Source organism: Mobula hypostoma, chromosome 3, assembly GCF_963921235.1.
Source record: "Mobula hypostoma chromosome 3, sMobHyp1.1, whole genome shotgun sequence".
In the NCBI taxonomy this organism is placed as follows: domain Eukaryota; kingdom Metazoa; phylum Chordata; class Chondrichthyes; order Myliobatiformes; family Myliobatidae; genus Mobula; species Mobula hypostoma.
Window position 1 is genome coordinate 175,686,911 of NC_086099.1, and position 23,053 is coordinate 175,709,963.

The 23,053-nt window shown below is 39.3% G+C and overlaps 1 protein-coding gene across 1 annotated transcript in view; it reads right to left on the reverse strand.

The window, feature by feature from the left end:
* si:dkey-12j5.1 (uncharacterized) overlaps positions 1 to 23,053 on the reverse strand; it is a 434,002-nt gene that overhangs the window by 128,400 nt on the left and 282,549 nt on the right. The window contains exon 9 of the mRNA XM_063042381.1: positions 10,256 to 10,309. Within this exon, the coding sequence (XP_062898451.1) occupies positions 10,256 to 10,309 (54 nt within the window). The remainder of the gene's footprint in view (positions 1 to 10,255; positions 10,310 to 23,053) is intronic.

Genomic DNA, 23,053 nt, shown 5'->3' on the forward strand with positions numbered 1-23,053 from the left:
GATAGGTTTCAATGAAATCACCCCTTATTCTCCTGAATTCCAGTAAATACAGGCCAAGAGCCATCAAACGCTCTTCATATGACAAGCCACTCAATCCTGAACTTACTTTTGTAACCTTCTTTGAACCCTCTCCAGTTTCAGCACATCCTTCCTAAGATAAACGGCCCAAAATTGCTTACGATATTCCACGTGAGGCCTCACCAGTGCTTCATAAAATCTCAACGTTACATCTTTGCTTTTATATTTTAGTCCTCTTGAAATGAAAGCTAACATTGCAATTGCCATCCTCAATGCAGACTTAACCTGTAATGAACCTTTAGGAATCCTGCACAAGGACTCCTGAGTCTATTTGCATCTCAGATTTTTGTACTTTCTGTCCATTTAGAAAATAATCAGCTCTTTCATTTCTTCTACCAAAGTGCATGACCATACACTTCCTGACACTGTATTCCATCTGCCATTTCTTTGCCCATTCTCCTAATCTGTCTAAGTCCATCGGTAGCCTCTCTACTTCCTCAAAACTACCTGCCCCTCCACCTATCTTCATATCATCTGCAAACTTTGCAACAAAGCCATCAATTCCATCATCCAAAGCAATGACATATAACATAAAAAGAATCAGTCCCAACGCAGACCTCTGTGGAACATCACTAGTCACAGACAGACAGCAAGAAAAGGCTCTCTCTATTCCCACTCTTTTCCTCTTGCCAATCAGCCACTGCTTTATTCATGCTAGAATTTTTGCTGTAACACCAAGGGCTTGTAGCTTGTTAAACACCCTCGCATGTAGCACCTTGTCAAAGGCCTTCTGAAAATCCAAGTACGTAGCATCAACCCATTCTCCTTTATCTATCCTGCTTGTTATTTCTTCAAAGAGTTCCAACAGATTTGTCGGGCAAAATGTTCTCTTGAGAAAACCATGCTAACTACAACCTATTTTATCATGTGCCTCCAAGTATCCTGAAACCTCACCCTTAATAATCAACTTCAACATCTTCCCAAACACTGGTTCAGACTACTTGGCCTTTAGTTACCTTTCCTCTGCCTTTCTCTCCTTCTTGAAGAGTGCAGTGACATTTGCAATTTTCTAGTCTTCCTGAAACATTCTAGAATTTACTGATTCTTGAAAGATCATTACTAATGCCTCTACAAATTTCCTCAGCCACCTCCTTCAGAACCCTGAGGTGTACACCACCTTGTCCAGGTGACTTATCTACCTTCAGACCATTCAGTTTGCCAAGAACCTTCTCTCTAGTTATGGTAACTTCACACATTCCATGACCCCTGATACCTGGAACTTCCACCATAGTGCTAGTGTCTTCCGCGGTGAAGACTGATGCAAAATACTTATTCAGTTTGTCCACCATTTCATTGATCCCCGTTACTACCTCTCTGGCATCATTTTCCAGAGTTCTGATATTCATTCTAACCACTGTTTTACACTTTATGTATCTGAAGAAACTTCTGGTTTCATAGAATATGAAACATAGAACATATATAGAGGTTAACAAAATTGTGAAATGCATAGATAGGTAGCTAGATAGTATTTTTCTGGGGGCGGAGAAGTAAAACATAGGACACAGATTGAAGGTGATAAATTGAAAGATCTGAGGGCTAAGTTTTTTTTTTCACACTGTCACTGGTGGTCATATGGAACAAGCTGCAACAGAAAGTATTAGAGGTAGAAACAACTAAAACATTTTTGAAAGGTGTTTGGACAGAGGGATATGGGCTTAATACAGGCAATTGGGATTAGTAAGGTTAGACATCATAAATGGTATGAAGGGCCCACTTCTGGGCAGTACAATTTTATGACAAAGCAGACAGTTCGACTAGCATGACAAATTCTGCTGTGCAAATATTTATTCCCTCCACTGCTCTCTCCAAAATGCAGTCAGGACCATCTAGAAAAGTGTCCATGTTACATGAATCAGAATATAACCATTTTGAATGGGTTCCAGAGAAAACGTTAACCTCTGCATCTGATTATATCATGCACTGGAAATGGCACGGAGTCTCCAGCTTTGATATTACATAACTATACAATATGCTCTGAGGTAATCTACTTCCTCATTCCTTTCATCATTACAACACTATAAGAAACAGGGAATAAGTACTTCACTCCCACTGCCTGCAAGTTCTTCTCGGAGCATGTTGCTGCGAGTCCTGTTACAGCTTTGATCTTGATGGATCAAAGTCTGAGGAATTCTCACTCAAGCAGTATTTTGGGAATACATTCCCCGTGAGAAATCTTGTACTCAAGCAGAAATTTATCAACAAAATTTTGAGGGAAATATAACAATAGGCATAAAATGCTGGATTTGCCCCATCCCCGGAATGAACAAACAAATGGAAATGGTGGGATCTTTTGCTGTATATCTTCCATCAACACTTCTGAGAGAAAAAAATAATGAGATAGTGTCAATATTTTCTTTTATTCTCGGATATTGACAATGTTATGATTGAAAATAGGGCATACATGGCGGCACTTCCTCCTTGTAGAGATCTCTTGTTCACCATTATCAGATCTTTGGCCTGAAATGTGAGCATTTCGTTCTATTTCTTGTGCACTGCCTAGTCGCCAAATGTAAAGTGAAGAAGGTGATGTCATCAGGGTGAGAGGGCTGGTCATATGTCCTCCCCAATGTACCAATGACATTGGACAACAAAGATTTTGCTTCCTGAATACTTTTGGTTGGATCTTATGGAATTGGGGCTGCTGATCACCATGAAATGTAATTCCAAGTTAATTAAAATGTTGCCCACAACATAAGCTGAAAAGTTTTCCATCTTGTCCAGGCATGTCTGGGCATGCTTAGGCAGGGAGGATGCTGCATGGCAGGGCAGGTTTTAACAATGGCTATAAATTTCTGAGAGGGATTTCAGTATTTGAGACAGATGTTTACCAGAATAACTGATAACTGATTAAGGAAGGCATTTTTGTTGGTCCACACATCAAACAGGTCATCAATGACAGGCAATTCAAAGAACTTCTAGTGGGACCATAGGAAATTGCATGGAAGGCATTGAAGGATGTTGTTAAAAACTTTCTTAGCAACTACAGAGTGCCAAACTACATGCAACTGGTTAACAACATGCTTTAAACATAAAAACCATGAAGTGCAACATATCACGAAAGATTCATGTTCTGCATTTCCATTTAGAGTTCCTCCCTGCAAATCTTGGTGCTGTCAGTGATAAGCATGGCACATCATTTGAATAATAGTTGAATAATACACTCAACCGCTTGGTCCTTGCTTTGAACATAGAACATAGAAATCTACAGCACGTTACAGGCCCTACTACCCACAATGTTGTGCCAACCATGTAACCTACTCCAGAAGCTGCCTAGAATATCCCTACCACATAGCACTCTATTTTTCTAAGTTCCATGTACCTATCCCAGAGTCTCTTAAAAGACTCTATTGTAGCTGCCTCTACCACCATTGCTGGCAGTGCATTTCACCCACCTACCGCAAGCTGTGTGAAACACTTACCTCTGACATACGTACCTTCTTCTAAGCATCCTTAAAACCATACCCCCTCATGTTAGCCATTTCAGCCCTGGAAAAAAGCCTCTGGCTATCCACATGATCAATGCCTCTCATCATCTTATACACCTCTATCAGGTCACATCTCAATCTCTGTTGCTCCAAGGAGAAAAGGCCAAATGGTTAAATGATGTTACCATAAGGATCAAATTCACATAATTTCCCATGTTAAATATCTGGTAACTACTGATGATTAAGTGGATCATAGATTTGCACCCAGAAGCCAGGACTGCATTCCTTGCAGTGGGTGCTGGAGGCAGGTACTCTCACAAGATTTGACACATATGTAAACAAGCACTGGAATTGTCCAGGCATGAGAGGCTATGAGCCAAGGGCTAGAAAATGGAATGAGTCTAGATGGTCATTTGATGATCAGCATGGACATGGTGGAGCAAAGCATCAGCTTCTGGGAGAAGGCAGGAGATTGGGGTTGAGAAGAAATTTAGATCAGCCATGATGAAATGGCAGAGCAGACACAATGGGCCAAATGGCCTTAATTCTGGTCCTATATCTTATGGTCTTCTATACAGTATGACTCTATGATAATGTGGCATGTCCATTGGAGATAACAAAACTTCTGTAAAAATATTAATAGTGGGGAGGTTAATCTGGATGAGGACATTGACATTGGTTGACTTATTTTGCAGAGTTGTCAGTATTTTCCTAAAGATGAATAAATATTCTAAAGGGAGCATGAGGCAACTGTGGATGACAAGGGAAGTGAAAAGTAGCATAAAAGAGGGCATAAAATATCACAAAAAATTAGCGGGAAGATTGAGAATTGGGAAATTTTTTTAAAAAACAGAAGGTAACAAAAAAAGGAGAGAAAAGACAAAATATGAAGGTGGACTAGCCAATAATATCAAAGAGAATACCAAAAGATTTTTTCAGATATATTAAGAGTGAAAGAGGGGAGAGACTGCTGGAAAGTGTCACTAGAGACGTATTAATGGGTGACAAAGAAATGGAGGATGAACTTAATAAGTATTTCGTGTCAGTCTTCACTGTGGAAAACACAAGCAGTATGTCAAAAATTTGAGAGTGCCAAGGGACATAAGCGAGTGTAGTTGCTATTACTAAGGAAAAGGTGCTTGGGAAGCAGAAAGGCCTGAAGGTAGGTAATTCATCTGGATCGGATGGACTACACCCCAGGGTTATGAAGGAACGGGCGGGAGGAGACAGAGCAGCGAGCTGCGCGTGCGCAGCCCTCCAGTGAAAAATGATATTGTATCCGTTAAATAGGGGCCGTGGACAATTCTGATTTGATGGAGAATGGACGTGAAAGCACAGAGGAACATCTGGAGAAATTTCTGAAATGCTTGTTCGCTGCTGTCGTTACTGCGTGGTCGGGAATCTTTGCCTGCTGTTGGCGACCGAGGTTGAGGTCAAATCGTTCTGACAGAGATGGTGCTCAGTATTCGGTGTTGGAGAGCTGATCAGAGCTCCAAGCTTTCGGATGACTCAGAGTCGGATTCTGGTCGGCATGGCAGGGAGAGTTTTTTTTCCTTCTCCTGTCTGCGTGAGATGTGGGACATTTGAGAGACTTTGAACTTTTTAATGTGCTCATGGACTTCTTCATCAAGTTATGGTATTGTTGCACTGTTGTAACTATATGTTATAATTATGTGGTTTTGTCAGTTTTTTCAGTCTTGGTCTGTCCTGTGTTTTGTGATATCACACCGGAGGAAATATTGTATCATTTCTTAATGCATGTATTACTAAATAAAAATAAAAGAGGACTACGTGTCTTCATAATCATAATCATAAGTAGCTGAAGAGATTGTGGAGGCATTAGTAATGACCTTTCAAGAAATATATATTCTGAAATGATTCCAGAGGACTGGAAGATTGCAAATGCCACTCCACTCTTTAAGAAGAGAGGCAGGCAGAAGAAAGGAAATTATAAGCAAGTTAGCCTGATTTGGAAAGATATTGGAGTCCATTATTAAGGACGAGTTTTTAGAGTACTTGGAGGTGCAGGATAAAGTAGGCAAAAGTCAGCATGGTTTTCTTAAGGGGAAATCTTCCCTGACAAATTCATTGAGGAAATAATAGGCAGGATAGATAAAGGAGTCAGTGGATGTTGTTTATTTGTATTTTCAGTAGGCCTTTGACATGGTGTTGGATGTGAGGCTGCTTAACAAGATAAGAGTTTAAGGTATTAGAGGAAAGATACCAGCATAGAGAGAAGATTGGCTGACTGGCAGGAGGCAAAGAATCAAAACAAAGGGGTCCTATTCTAGTTGGCCACCGGTGACAAGTGTTGTTCCTCAGAGGTTGGTACTAGGACTGCTTCTTTTCACATTGTGAACAACTGGGTGAACAGAATTGATGCCTTTGTGGTCAAGTTTCCAGACCATACAAAGTTAGGGGCAAATAGTGTTGAGGAAGCAGGGAGTCTAAAGAAGGATTTGGACAAATTGGGGAATTGGGCAAAGAAATGGCAGATGGAATATAGTGTAGGGAAGTATATGGTCATGCACTTTTGTAGAAGGAATAAAGGCCTTTTTCTAAATGGGGAGAAAATTCAAAAATCAGAGGTGCAAAAAGACTGAAGGCTTTGTGCAGGATTCACTAAAGGTTAACTTGCAGGCTGAGTCGATGGTAAGGAAGGCAAATGCAATGTTAGAACATAGAACATAGAAATTTACTGAATATTACAGGCCTTTCAGCTCACAATGTTGTGCCGACCACGTAACCTACTCTAGAATTTCCCTAGTGCATAGCTCTCTGCTTTTCTAAGCTGCATGTTAGCATTCATTTCAAAAGGACAAGAACATGAGAGCAAGGATGTAATGCTGAGGCTTTACAAGGCATTGGTCAGACCGCACTTGCAGTATTGTGAACAGTTTTGGGCCCCTTATTTAAGAAAAAATGTGTCAGCATTGGACAGGGACTGGAAGAGGTTCATGAGAAGATTCCAGGAATGAAAGGGTTAACGCATGAGAAGCATTTGATAGTTCTGGGCTTGTATTCACAGGAGTTTAGAAGGATGAGGGGGGATATCTTTGAAACCCATTGAATATTAACAGGCCTAAACAGAGTAGATGTGGAGTGAATGTTTACTGTAGTGAGTGACTCTAGGAATTGAGGGCACAGCCTCATTACAGCGGGATGTCCATTCAGAACAGAGATGAAGAGGATTTTCTTTAGCTAGAAGGTAGTGAATCTGTGGAATTCAATGCCACGGAGCCAAGTCATTGAGTATATTTACAGCAGATGTTGATAATTTCTTGGTTAGTCAGGTGTAAAAAGTTACAGGAAGAAGGTAGGAGAATGGGGTTTACAGGGATAATAAGCAGCCTAATTCTGCTCCTATGTCTTATGGTCTTTAGGGGCCTAACACAGATAATTCATTCCCTCAAAACATGTAGGAGGATAGGGATCAACACTGCTCATTAACCATAAGAGGTGGGTATGAGCCCTCTGATCGTTGAACAAAGGTTGACACAGATAGTAAATTATGAAAGGGCCTTCACTGAATGGAGGTTTCTGGAAACCAATTACTGCAAATAGTCAATGCCAATTTGAAGGAACTGGACTAAGATCTGAAGTATTACTTGTGCAAACATTCCAAAAAACCTTTGGCACAAATCTTAAAGGAAATGGTTGAGAAAGATAAAAATGAGAGGTCCAAGGGCATACTAATAGATAGATACAAACTGGATTTCATAAAAGCCAGGAGAAAGTAGACCATCCGGCCCCTTGAGCATCCACTGCCATTTTATTAGGCCATGATGATCTTCCAACATAATTTCTTCATCTTTCTGCTCTTTATCCCCATACTCCTTCATTCCTTTATTAACCAGACCCTTTTCAGCCTCAGTATTTTATACAATTAGTAACTCCACTACTTTGGTAAAAAATTCCAAAGATAGATTATCCTTTGAGTGAAGATTACTTTCTTTATTTCAGTGCTAAATTACCTACCCCTTACTCTAAGACTGATTGTGTATTTCTGGATTTGTCAGCCAGTGGAAATATGCAGTGAAGCCTTTAAATTCTTTGTACATTATAAAGAGGTCTCTCACCTCTCCTGAACTCTAAAAAGAAGCCTAACTTACTGAATATATTCCCTGATGACATCTCAGTCTACTTAGTCTATCCTTTTAGGTGAAAACACCTTTTAGAAGAGTACATAATATTCCAGGTATAGTCTCACCAAGGCTCTAAATAATTGTAGTAAGTTCTCTTTATTCTTGTACTTGAATCTTTTAACTATAAGTCCAATCTAATGTGCCCTGAAGAAGGGTCTCAGCCCGAAACGTCGACTATGCTTCTTCCTATGGATGCTGTCTGGCCTGCTGCGTTCCACCAGCATTTTGTGTATGTTGCTAGTTCAATCTAATATTTGTTTCCCCAATTGTTCTGCTGCACTTGTATGTTACATTTTTAGTGATTTGTGTACAAGCACACCCAGGTGCCTTTATTAATTTCACCCAACCTCTCACCACAAAAAAAGCAAATATAGTTCGCTTTTTTTCATTCCTGCTGATGTGGATAAACATATTTTCCCACAATATACTCCATCTAAGTTGTTGACAACACTCTTACCCTGTTGATAGCCTCTTGAAGCATCTTTGCATCCTCAATATTATACACATTCCTGCTTAGTTTCATGTCATCAGCAAACCTGGAAACATACTCAGTGGCCCTGTACACCTGCTCATTAATGCAAATATCCAATCAACCAATCATGTGACAGCAAATCAATGCATGAAAGTATGCAGACATGGTCAAGAGGTTGTTGTTCAGACCAAACATCAGAACGGGGAAGAAATGTGACCTTCACCATGGAATAACTGTTGGTGGCAGAAGGGATGGTTCAAATATGTCAGCAATTGCTGGTCTTCTAGGATTAACATGCACAACCGTCTCTAGAGTTTATTGAGAATGAAGTGAAAAACAAAGAAAACATCCAGTGAGTGGCAGTTCTGTGGGAGGAAATAGGCGAGGTCAGAGGGGAATGGCCGGGCTGGTTCCAGCTGACAGGAAGGCAGCAGTAACTCACATAACCATGCATTACAACAGTGGTGTGCAGGAGAGCATCTCTGAACATATAACACATTGAACTTTGAATTGAATGGTCTACAGCAGCAGAAGGCCACACTCAGCCAAACCTTTGATTTGTATTATCCCAATTCCACATGCTCTAACTTTGTTCAGCAATCTCTTTCAACAGATCTTTGCAAAGTTCAAAACATGTCACCACCACAGCTTCCTATTCATCCACCATCATAGATGTAAAATTCACAGAACATCAATAGATTAGTCAACATGATTCTGCTTCAATGAATTCATGTTAAAACTATTTAATCATGTTATTATTTTGGATACTTCAATATTACATTATTTATTATGGATTCCAGAATTTTCCGATGACCAATCAAAGTCAAGGTTATTGTCACATACACAAATACTTGAATGCACAGCTGTAATGAAAAACTTAACTGCAGCAGCATCATAGGCACGTTGCATCATATAAATAGCATTCACAAGAAAATATAAATTAATCCAAAATCATACATGTTTTTAAAAGAAACCACAATTCAAATAAATATCTATTTTAGTGCAAAGCGGTAAGGTGGTCAAAGTGGTTATAGATTTGCTAAACTGAAGTCATTAGGGTTTTACTGATTGGTGCAAGAATCAAATGGTTGAAGGGAAATAGCTTTCCCTGAGCCTGCTGGTGTGGTACTTCAGAGACCCATCTTGCTCCAGTAAGCTAACTCATCAACAACTGTGATTTGTCCAAAAACAGCAGCGTTGTTGCCAAATTTGGAACCATACTTTTAATCTAGCTTTGGAACTATATGCAGTCATGGATATATAGACAGTAGAGCAGTAAGCTACGCATGCAGCTTGAAGTGCAACTGTGATGATGGTCAGTGATCAGCATCTTTTTGTGGGTACTCAGACTAACTAGTTTTCCATCCTCTCTCTCCCTCTTTCCTTAAGTAGTGAGATCACATATGCTAGCTTCCAGACTGCAGGAACCATTCCAGAATCTCTCACACTTTAGGTGACAACCAGAGTATTCAGTCACTCCATTCAAAACTCTAAGGTGTAGATTATCAGATCCTTCGAGTATATCAGTTCTCAGGTTTAGGAATTTCTACCTTAGGAACTTTTTCATGGTATTTCTTTTCATTTTTATGTTCCTATACAGCAGCTGTTACAATGTTTATTATAATTCTGTTCTTACTATTCTCATAATTTATTTTCCCTTATTATCCTTTATTGAAATCCAAAATACTCCAAAACTCTAAGCTTATTTCTTTTTCAATATAGGTTTTTTTCCCTTGGTTTAATATTAACTTTAATCTCTTCTGTAATCCATAGATGTACAACGTTTCCTATTGCCTTTGTAGATTAAAATCTCATGATTTCTCTTGTTACTACTCTGCCCAATAAGCACTGCAACTATTCAGAAGCCTATGAATAATAAATATCTGTAAAACAAAAACACTAAGTATTTCAAAAGGGACACATTATTCCTCTAAAAATATATATCTACAATGAAAAAAGAAAACATTCCTGAAATAGAAGCTTTTTGTACCACAAGCCACAGCAACAAAAAAACAGTAATTTTCCAGAGTTATCCACTCATTCAATCACTTTGGTAATTTTCCTGCCTCAGGAAATTTGAGTACCTTACATGTCTTCTGAACAAAATAATAAATATATAGTTGATTGAGACTAACCTGGACAACTTCATCATCTTCATCCAAAAGCCCTTCAAGTACTTCAGTGGCAGTCTGTAATGACATACAGCATATTTATTTTATTAAGATTAATGGGAAACGATACCCAATTTATTCAAGCAGTCCATGCCAGTTATTCATAGCTCTTCTGAGAAGATCAAGCAAAGTAAGCATGATTTCCTCTCCTACAAATAAAAAACTGCAAAATCTGACATAAAACAGAAAATACAATAAACACTTAGCAAGTCAATCAGCATTGGTGGAAAGATACATTGAACTAATATCTCAGTTCAAAGACCCATTATCAAAACAGCTTCAACCATTAAGTTTTCTCTGCCCTCAAGAGGATACCTTACCTACTGACGTATCTTCCATCTTTATTTCATTGTTTCCTATAAAATTATTTGGAAACTCTTTCAATAATTTCAATTACTTTCCTCTTCTTCTTCCCTCTGTCATGTTGATGTTTTAGTATTCTGGCATGATGTTTTAGTGGTGGCAAACCTGAAGATATGTTACAGACTGATGTACAGTACAATTGATTGCAGGAGCTGTGCAGAGAGCATGATGAAGAAAGGAAGAGCAGGGGAGGCTGAAAATGCAGTAAAACAAACAGGAGAATTTTAAAAGAGAGTGGAAGGCATGAGAAATGAGTATGGCTTTTGAATGAATTTTGAAAGTGGTGGTAGGATTGACATCACAATGTAGGTTTTTACTTGGAAATCCCATGGCACCAAAGTCAGGTAGCTGGTAGCAGAGTGAACCAAATAGGCCACGTTGTGTACTATCATTATTTTTTAAATGAAGGCTTGCTCCGCAGGAGCAGGGCTGTTTCATCAAATGCTACAAAAGGTATTCAAGCCTTCTTGGTCCTGAAACTTCTATATTCCATCAGCTTCAGTTATTTAAAGATACTCTTGGCCCTCTTCACCCTCCCCCCCCCCCCCAATCTTCCTTTCTACAGTATTGACATTGCCATGGGGAGGATTCCCTTGTTCCTTGGCGGGAAAGCCACTTGTTATTTCTGTCGCTGTCCACCCGGATCCAGCTTAGGACACAACAGGTTTAATGAAGCCCAAGAAGTAAAATGGACAAGGCTGAAATTACAGACTAATCAGCATTTTATGCACCATCAATATACCAACAGTAACATTTTGTGCTGGGATTTTTATCTTCCCAGATTCAGAAGATGGCCAGCCGGATGAATTTTGGTCTCCTTCATAGTTAGAGATTAAATATTTTGAGCGCAAATAAGATTTTGTACACATAACGTTTAGGTCTTCCGGTTAGGAGACTACGAGGCTCAACATCCACAGCCAATAAAATGATCCCTGAGCCAATGCTGTAAGATAATCATATCCAAGGATTTTCAATATACACTTCAACTAAACGGTGTTGGCATATAAGTTTGCTTGCTGAATTTACATTGCTTAATGTTAATCAACCAGTCAATTAATATACACAGTCGGCCCTCCTTATCCGCGGGGGATTAGTTCTGGGACCACCCATGGATGCCAAAAAACACGGATGCTCAAGTCCATTATATAAAATGGTGTAGTATTTGCATATAACCTATGCACATCCTCCCGTATACTTTAAATCATCTCTAGATTACTTATAATACCTAATACAATGTAAATGCTATGCAAATAGCTGTTATACTGTATTGTTTAGGGAATAATGACACGAAAAAACGCTCAAACAATGAGTGCTGGAGAGAGAACTTCCGGGTTTTCCCAATCCACAGTTGGTTGAATCCGCGCGTGTAGAACCCGCAAACAAGGAGGGCTGACTGTACAGGTTTTAGAACATGAAAGATTCGTTTTTCAATACTGTGCATCTATTGGGTCATTCAATGTAGTTAAGAGTGGGTGATATGTTCTTGATTGGTAAAGGCATTAAGGGTTACGGAGCGAAGGTAGATTGAGATAGAATGGCAGAGTAGACTAAATGGACTGAACAACCTAATTCTGCTCCTATACTTTATGTAATCTTTTAAACAGAATGTTGAAAAACATTTTTCAGTAAATGTTGGGAAATTATATTACAGCTGTACAAAGCACTGGTTCAGCTGCACATGGAGTATTGTATGTAGCTCTGGGTACCCACACTATAGGAAAAACAAAATGTGATTAAATTAGAGATGGTGCAGAGAATGTTGCCTAGATTAGAAGGCTTGAATTATCCCGAGAGATTGCATAGATTAGGTCTGTTTTGTCTGGAGCACAGGAAGCTGAGGGGTGATATGATAGAGGTGTATAAAACTACAAGAGGCATGGAGAAGGTAGATAACCAGTGAATGACATGGTAGGGACATCTGAAGTAGAGGGCATAGGTTGAAGGTGGAGGGAGATTTAAAGGATCTGATGGGTTAATATTTCACATAAAGAGTAATTGGTATCTGGAATGAGCTGCTGGAGGAGGCTGTGGATGCAGGAATAGCAACAACATTTAAGAGGCATCTTGACTGGTACTTGAATGAGAAGACCATAGAGGGATGTGAAACTACTGCAGGCAAGTGAGATGAGAATAAATGGGTATGATAGTTGGTATAGTTGTGGTGGACACTCTGTTTCCACTATCGGTATATGTGTGGTAGGCTGAACAGCCTGTTTCTAACATTGTATGTCACCTTTTAAACAAGGTTGTTGAATGTGTGGGTACCAATGGGAAATCATAGCATCATAAACACATTCATGAGTAGGCCTTTCTACAAATAGATTTTGTTGCCATACATTTTCTCTACTCAGAAAAATAAGGATGTTGTTTAAAGATGGCAACATTTGTTTTAAACATCCATGCTTTTGCAAATTAATACATTGTACATTAAACTGGATAGAAAACTGAGCATTTGTACTTTAGTAACTGGCACTCTGCCTTTGTGTTTTGTCTTTAAGGCATAGAAACAATTAGGAATGTTTCACTGGTGCTCTACCTGCACAAAAATATATTAAAAATAAACCAAGTGTAAACATGGTAATGCAGCAGCACTTTAAACAGGGGAGCAGCAAAAACTGTCAAATGCTGCAGTTTACAAGTTATAATCTGTCCAGGTCTTTGTAGAAATCATTTTAAAGCAACACAATTAGGTGCAAAAGGGCTCAAGTCAAGACTGCCTCATGCAGCAGCTCAAGTGCAAGACATGGAAGCATTTAACCCAGTAATTTAGATGACTGACCATTCAATTTATGAGCATTTTGGGCAATAAAATCCAGTCTGAACTTCATAACAGCACATTTATGTGACAAAGATGACAATTACAATCTATGGTTAGTGCAGTTGCTTCTTTGCTCTGAAAGAAGATGACAGTATTAATTATATGCAGTTGTCATTTATCAGACTTAACTTGGCAGCGAGCTGAGTCTTTATTCTTATCACCAACTTGACTATTACATTTTGAATTTTTTAATACACTGAAGTGAAGGCAATTAGGACAGAAGTGAACACGGCTTTCCTTTTATCTTATGCACTGTAATTTATCCCATGGTGTGTACGGTAAGCACCAGTGAAACGTTGCTAATTGTTTCTACATCTTAACGACAGAAAGCAAAGGCAGAGTCCCAGTTACTAAACTAGAGGCTCAGTTTCTATCTAGTTTTACAGTGCATTTCATGTACAACATATTAATATGCAAAAGCATGGATTATTTTCCAGCGACTTTGAAAATTTTTTTGATTATAGTAAGATCTACAAGCAGCAAAGGAATGAACAACTTGTTTTTTAGAATCTAAGGAAGAATGAGAATTAGAAAGCCGAGACTTCATTTTCTTCACAGGATCATTGGTATTAAATAGCTAAGCAAACAAGAGTCATTGATTTACTTCTCCTTGAAGGGCTTGGTGGCTCAAATAAAGCTGTACTCAGAATCAGGTTTATTATCACCAGCATGTGTTGTGAAATTTGTTAATTTAGCAGCAGTAGTTCAATGCAATACATAATGTAGAATGAAAATAAATAAAATAAAATAAATAAGTAAATTAGAGGAAGTACTATATATAAAATAGTTTGAAAATAGTGCAAAAACAGAAATAACATGTATTAAAAATAAGTGTAATACCCTGGTTCACACCTTTACTGTTACACTTAGGTATTTCATTTAGCAGCTCTGTAAGAGGTGCTGTTCTGCTTTCAGCCTGTCTAGGTTATTGTTGAAGATAAGGGATGACGTAGAATGTGTGCCATCCAATCAACCGGAGGTTTTCTTGGTGAGGATCAGTAAGGTTGGTCTGGGCTTTTGTTTGTTGGGAGATGAAGAGAGAAGACGCTGGGGAGAACCGGTCGTAGCATACGATCCGGTGGGAGGCCTGTTTTGTTCGAGTTGGATTGCGAGTGACATTTGGAAGGTGGTGTGGGCGTTCACTCTGACTGAGGGCCCAGTGCGTGAGTGGCAGAGAAGATCAAGATGGGCTCCAACTTGTGCACATTTGACTGTTTAATTAGAATGGGCCATTTTCTTTTTGTTACTCTTTACTAACCCTTTAGTTAAGATTCATAAATATAATTCCTTTAATTGTATGCAGTGTACTGTCTGTAATTTGGTGGCACTAATTTGTAACAGGATAGCAAGTGACACAGTATCCACACAAACTGGGGTTTGGGGTGGGATGAGCCAGTTTCAATCTCATGAGTTTGATGGGACTTGGGAGTGTCTTCCCTAGACTTGTGCAGCCAAGGAAACCAGGGTGTATCATAAGTAAGGTAGTGTTCCTGGAACACACATCAAAGTTGCTGGTGAACGCAGCAGGCCAAGCAGCATCTGTAGGAAGAGGTGCAGTCGACGTTTCAGGCCGAGACCCTTCGTCAGGACTAACTGAAGGAAGAGTGAGTAAGGAATTTGAAAGTTGGAGGGGTTCAGTTTCCATTTAGGAATCATATGGCAGAGGGGGAGAAGCTGTTCCTGAATCGCTGAATGTGTGCCTTCAGGTTTCTGTACCTCCTTCTTGATGGTAACAATGAGAAGAAAGCATGTCCTGGGTAATGGAGGGTCCGTAATAATGGATGCCCTCTTTCTGAGGCACTGGTCCTTGAAGATGTCTTGGATACTACAGAGGCTGGTACCCAAGATGGAGCTGGCTCATTTTACAACTTCCTGTAGCTTCTTTGGGTCCTGTGCAGTGCCCCACCCCCACCCCATACCAGACAGCGACGCAGCCTGTCAGGATGCTCTCCACTGAACATCTATAGAAGTTTTCAAGTGTTTTCTGTGACAAACCAAACCTCTTCAAACTCCTAACGAAGTACAGCCACTGTCTTGCCTTGTTTATATCTGCATCAGTACGTTGGGACCAGGTCAGATCCTCAGGTATCTTGACACAAAGGAACTTGAAATTGCTCACTCTCTCCACCTCTGATTGCTCTATGAGGATTGGTTCATGTTCTGTCGTCTTACTCTTCCTGAAGTTCACAATCAGCCTTTTCTCATCTTACTGACATTGAGTGCAAGGTTGTTACCGTGACACCACTCAGAAAGCTGATATATTTCACTCCTGTACACCCTCTCATATCCAACTGAGATTCTACCAACAATGGCTATATCATCAGCAAATTTATATATATGGTATTTGAGCTATACCGAACCACACAGTCATGGGTATAGAGGGAGTAGAACAGTGCACTAAGCACACATCCCTGGGGGCACCATTGTTGATCGTCAGTGAGGAGGAGATATTATCACCAACCCGTGCAGATTGTGGTCTTACGGTTAGGAAGTCGAGGATCCAATTGCAGAGGGAGGTGCAGAGACCCAGGTTCTGTAGCTTATCAATCAGGATTGTGGGAATGATGGAGTTAAATGCTGAGCTATAGTCAATGACCAGCATCCTGACATAGGATGTTTGTATTGTCCAGGTGAACTAAGGCTGTCAGAAGAGCTATTGAAATTGCGTGTGCCATAGACCTATTGTGGCAATAGGCACATTGCAGTGGGTACAGGTCCTTGCTAAGGCAGGAGTTCGTTCTACCTAAGACCACCCTCTCAAAGCATTTCATCACTATAGATGTGAGTGCTACTGGGCGATAGTCATTAAGGCAGCTCACACTGCTCTTTCTTATCTCTGCTATAATTATTGCTTTTTTGAAGCTTGGTATTAAGAAAATCAAAAAATGCAGAAGCTGGAAATGGAAAATGCTGGAAATACTCTACAGGTAAGGCAGCATCTGTAAAAAAGGAAGCTGAGTAAAGTTCTGAATGTTAAATCTGGTTCTGTTTCATGGATGCTATCTGACCTGCTGAGTGCAGCATTTTCAGCATTTATTTCCTCAATATTATACGTAGACTAGGTGGGACTTAAATAAACAGTTTTCTGATGTAAAGTGTTAGAATTTAATCAATTCAGCATCAGTTACACAGTGCAGCCTCACAACTTCCTAGTTCAATGTCCTCAATGCTGAATCTGGCCAGTGCTAATGATCTCCTCTGGCCCTTGCATGTTCTGTGACTCTTCCTTTGTAAATCTAAATCTAAATTCAGCCCTACTACACCATGTGATTCCTCTTCATGCTGCTGCTTCACAGCTTCACTGGCCAGGGTTGATGTCAATCCAGAATGCTGGCTGTGTAAAGATTGCATGTTTTCTATGTAATTGTGTGGGTTTCTCCAGGTGCTTTGGTTTTTTCCTACATCCCAAAGACATGCAGCTGGGTGGATTAGTTGCGTAACTTATCCCCAGATAAGAGGAGGGGAGAGTTGATGAATATGCGAGAAAGAATGGGTTAATGGAAAATAATTAAGGGAGTGGAGCTGGTGGGAATACACTGAGAGCCAACATTGACTCAAGGGGCCAAGTTGTGCTTTTCTATGTTGTGAGAAACTTGACGACAATTTTGTGATGTGACTGTTCTGCAAACACTTTCAATATTCAGCAGAATCAAATAATTTATGGCAGTCCAATATTTAACTATTTTTTGCTTTTTACTTTTTGAACACATTGAAAAATACTTCTTAGTTTCTTGCAAACAAAAATGTATATCCTTCCCAAGCCCATATATCATCAAATTTGAAGGGAATTACTTGGATCAGTATCTGTAGTAAAATTGAGAACACATTCTATTTAATTAATGTATATTACCCAGAATATTTCTTCCCTAACAACTGTGTTACAGGATTTTCATAAAGTTGACATTCACAGTCTTTTTAAGCTAAAATTTCTTAGCTCAAGTAGTTTGCTGTGTTATCCAAATATTAAAATTATGTCATGGACCTGATTTCATCAATTAGGTTATGATTTTCCAAATAAAAATTCTTTCCTTTTAACCATAGACATACAGTGCCTTTACAAGGTATTCACCTCCCTTTGAAGTTTTCATGTTTTATTGTTTTACAACACTGAATCACGGTGGATTTAATTTGGCTTTTTTGACACTGATCAACAGAAAAAAACTCTTTTGCGTCAAAGTGAAAACAGATCCCTAAAGAGTAATCTAAATTAATTATAAATATAAAACACCAAATAGTTGATTGCATAAGTATTTACCCCCCGCCCCTTAATATGACACACCAAATCATAACTGGTGCAGTCAATTGGTTTTAGAAGTCACATCATTAGTTAAATGGAGATCACCTGTTTTAATTGTGTTTTAATTGACAGCAGTGAAAATACAACTGTATCTGGAAGGTCCAACTACTGGTGAGACAGTATCGTGGCAAAAACTAAACCATGAAGACAAAAGAACACTCCAAGCAACTCCGCGAAAAGGGTATTGAAAAGCATAAGACAGGACATGGATACAAGAACATTTCCAAGTCACCGAATATCTCTTGTTAGTCAACTAAGTCAATCATCAAGAAATGGAAAGAATATGGCACAGCTGTAAATCTGCCTAGATGCAGGCCATCCTCGTACAAGAAGGGGACTAGTGATGGAAACCACCGACAGACCTATGCCAACTCTGGAGGAGTAACAAGCTTCAGTGGCTGAGATGGGAGAGACAGCACATATAGTAACTGTTGTTCGGGTACTTCAGTTGCAGCTTTATGGCAAAGAGAAAGTCACCGTTGAAAAAAAACTCGTATGAAATCTCAGCTAGATTTTCCAGTAGGCGTGTGGGAGACTCTAAAGTCATCTGGAAGAAGGTTCTATGGTCTGATGAAACCAAAATTGAGCTTATTGGCCATCAGACTAAATGCTGTGTTTGGTGTAAGCCAAACTCTGCACATCATCAAAAACATACCATCTCTACTGTAAGGCATGGTGGTGGCTGCATCATGCTGTGGGGATGCTTCACTGCGGCGGACCCTGGAAGGCTTTTGAAGGTAGAGGGTAAAATGAGTGCAGCAAAATACAGGGAAATCCTGGAGGAAAACCTGATGCAGTCTGCAAGAGGACTGCGACTTGGGAGAAGATTTGTTTTCTAGGAAGACAACAACCCCCAGCATAAAGCCAAAGCTACACAGGAAAAGCTTGAAAACAACAAAGTTAATGACCTGGATTGGCCAAGTCAGAGTCCAGACCTCAATCCAATTGAGAATTTGTGGCTGCACTTGAAAAGGGCTGTTCACTCACAATTCCCATGCAATCTGACAGAGCTTGAGCAGTTTTCTAAAGAAGAATGGGGAAAATTTGCAGTGTCCAAGTGTGCCAAGCTGATAGAGACCTATCCACACAGACTCAAGGGTGTAATTGCTGCCAAAGGTGCATCTACTAAATACTGACTTGAAGGGGGTGAATACTTAAGCAATCAATTATTTTGTTTCACACTTGTAATCAATTTAGATCACTTTGTACAGATCTGTTTTCACTTTGAAACAAAACAGCCTTTTTCAATTGATCAGTGTCAAAAAAGCCAAATTAAATCCACTGTATTTCAATGTTATAAAACAATAAAACATGCAAACTTCCAACAGGGGTGGATACTGTTTTATAGACACTGCACAAATGGATTCATGCTTTTTGTCACAAAGGGCTACCTTTGCTCAAGGAGCAACATTTTCTTGTTTCTGCAGTTGTGTTTAATCTGACTCCTACCTCTAAAAACACAGCAGAGAGTAGGTACTGAACACAAACAAATAAAGATGGTAATGGCAGACCACAATGAACCATGCAGGAATTTTGTTGTGTCTTGCAAACCAACCTATTGTAAATTATAATTTCGATTAAATAGATGAACATACATTATAACATTTATATATGCCAAAATGCTGTTGTGATTACATCCTTGTGAGCTTGTTTAATTAAATGATCTTTGAAGATAAAAAGATCTTTCTGAAGGGCAGTATAATTTGATTTATTCAGTTAAGCACAAAAACGATAAGGAAATATTTAATCAAGATACACAAACCTCCCCAACATCTAGATTGTCATTGCATTTAACAACTTTAATCTCCTCAATATTTTCAGCAGGGTCCCACAACTACGAGCTCTGATGAAGGGTGTCAGCCCAAAATGTTGACTGTTTATTTGTTTCCACAGATGCTACCTGACCTGCTGAGTTCCTCCAGAAATTTGCATTTTGCTTAAGATCCTACAACTGTTGACTTCAGTCAGGATTCAAATATAAATAAGTGCTCTATAGAAAAAAGTGCAGTTGACGTCTCGGCCCGAAACTATACTTTTTCCTATAGATGCTGACTAGCCTGCTGAGTTCCTCCAGCATTTTGTTTGGGTTGCTTGGATTTCCAGCATCTGATTTCATCTTGTTTGTGATCAGGAGCACACAGAAGCCCATGAGAAAAGCTGAAGGAGTATACCACTTCCAAATCCATCTTCACATCCTGCCAAGCAACTTTCTGTAATGAATTTAATATATGGATCCAACAAATTGTTCAAGATTAACAAGGCAGCTCAAGGTTGTTTCTTCCCGAGGACTGGGAAATCAAGAACTACAGGATGTTGGCTTAAAAGAGAGAGAAAGATTTAAAAGGAACTTGAGGGGTAACATTATTATGCAAAGTGTGGTATCCATGAAATGAGCTGCCTATAAAAGTGGTTAAGGAAGGGACAATAAAAGCTTTTAAAAGACAGTTGGACAGGTGCATTGATTGTAAAGGTTCAGAAGGTTATTGACAAATGGGGTATCTTGGTCGGCTTTGAACTGTTGGGCTGAACAGCTTGTTTTCATGCTGTGTAATACTATGACTCTAAATCAACACTCTGGTAAAACATTCACAGCTAAATTCCGGAGTTCACACTACATCCTACCCTTCAGCTTGTTGGTCAATTGTTATGATGTGAACAGTGCATGTTGTGAGCTCACTATTATTTTTCTAAGAAGTCTGACACAATGCTGGTCATTCATTTTAAACTACATAGAAATAGTACATGGGAACATGTTTCACAGCAAAGCCAGTTTATATCAGTGGTTGCTGTCCATGCAAGAAAATAACTCCTATCTCAAATATCTACATTACTGTCAAGACTCTATAACATTAATAGGGATTTGGTAGCTTATGATAAAGCCATCAAATGATGGAGCAAGTAAATTTGGGGATGATCAAGAAACTAGAGCAATAGGCCTACAGCAGATGCAATCTTACTGGTTCTCCGCTTGGCCTTGGATCACCTTGACAACAGTAAAACCTACATCAAGCTGCTGTTTATTGATTACAGCTCAGCGTTTAACACCATCATCCCCTCAGTACTGATCCACAAGCTTCAAATCCTGGGACTCACTATCTCCCTCTGCAATCAGATCTTTGACTTCTTCATCCAGAGACTACAGTCTGTATGGATCAGAAATAACATTGCTTCCTCACTGACAACCAACACTGGTGCACTCAAGGATGTGTACTTAGCCCACTGCTCTGATCGTTAGATATCCATGGCTGTGTTGCTAGGCACCACTCAAACACCATCTATAAATTTGCCGATGATACAACTGCTGTTGGCATAACCTCAGATGGTGATGAGGAGGCATACAGGTATGAGATAGATCAACTGGTTAAGTGGTGTCATAACAACTACATTGCCCTCAACATCAGTAAGACCAAGGAATTGATTGTGGACTTTTGGAAGGGGAGGTTGAGGGAATACACACCAGTCCTCATCGAGGGACCAGCTGTGGAAAGGGTGAGCAGCCTCAAGCTCCTGAGTGTCAACATCTCTGAAGATCTATCCTAGGCCCAACATATTGATGCAGTTATGAAGAAGACACATCAGCAGCTATATTTCATTAGGAGTTTGAGGAGATCTAGTATGGCACCAAACACTAGAGCAAATTTCTACAGGTGTACAATGGAGGATTCTAACTGGTTGCATCACCATCTGAAATGAAGTGGCCACTGCACAGGATCAGAAAAAAGCTGCAGTGGGTTGCAAACTCAGCCAGCTCCATCATGGGCACCAGCCTCCCCACCACTGAGGACACCTTCATAAGGTGATCCTTAAAAAACGTGATATCCATCATTAAGGACCCTCATCACCCAGGACATGCTCTCTTCATATTACCAGCATCAGAGAGGAGGTACAAGACCCTGAAGACACACACTCAATGTTTCAGGATCGGCTTCTTTCACTGTGCCAACAGATTTCTGAGCAGAAGATGAACCGACTCATGAGAACTCTCTCACTATTTTTGCTCTCTTCTTGCACTACTTACTTAATTTAATTTTTTAATATACTTCCTGTAATTCATATTATTTTTATGTATTACACTGTACTGCTGCTGGAAATCAACAAATTTCACGATGTATGTCAGTGATATTAAACCCGATTCTAATTCTAATAGAAATGGTGGCAACACTGCTATTTTAGAGGAACACAGTGTAGGTCTTAAAGTGATTGATTGTACAGATTGCTGCTTTGGAGCTGTCACATCAAGGCATAGTGTGGCTGAAAACATGAATAGACATTTCAAAGTCAAAGTAGCCCCTAATCAGGAGTCAATACAGATCAGAGTGTTTGGCACATGTTATACCTAAATGAGAGTTAGGCTATGCCTTCCTCGGCATTGAATAGGTGTGCATTTTACTCTGTCAGAAAGTGAGAATTGTTCAGCCATTTGGTTTAAATACTGCTGTATATAATAAAACATGAATTTAATGAAACTGCAAGTGCACTTATTCGATATTCCAAAAGCAATGCTAAAAAGGTATTAAAATAACGAATAAAGGTTTTTCTGCTTTAACTCCATGAGCCTCTTATTAGTTATCTTCCCAATAGCACAGCATATACATCTTCGTTCAGCTTCAGCATTTAGTTAGATTGCATCTCCACTCGCAATACATTAAATGGCGATGTTTCAAGCAAATTCAATCTGAAAGTATTTTTATGCTATCCTGACTTGTAATTAGCTTTAGTAAGGTTGACTCATCATCCCACTGTAAAATACCTTATGCAAATAATATGCTGTGTGAAATAATTGAAATTTGACAAATATATCAGGTATAATTTAAAAAAGCATGAAAAATCCATCTATTTAAAAATAATGAATAACAAATTGTGCTTTCCTAATCCATTGGACTGCACTTATTTCCAAGTTGTGAGTTTTATGAATTACTGTGATAAACTACATCATCATTACAAATTACAACACAAAGCTTCAAAATGTTCCTCCTGAATGGAATTTCAAACTTCTAAATTGTTTTACATTTTTGCTGTAAGGACAAAAATCATTTGGGTGATCATTTGCATCTCAGTGATGAAATTAAATTGTTTGGCATCCACTAATTCAGGCCATGCAAAACTATGAAATGGCCCCTGAAAGAAGGGTTTGGATCAGACTCTGCTGAAGTACTTTTTTTAAAAGTGGTTGAACATTATGGTATTGCTGATAAAGAGTATAAGCGTTTTGTATCTGATTTCTTATGTTTGTAGCAAGCCATCCCAAACCAAAATAAAATCTCAGCATTCATCTTCAGCAGAT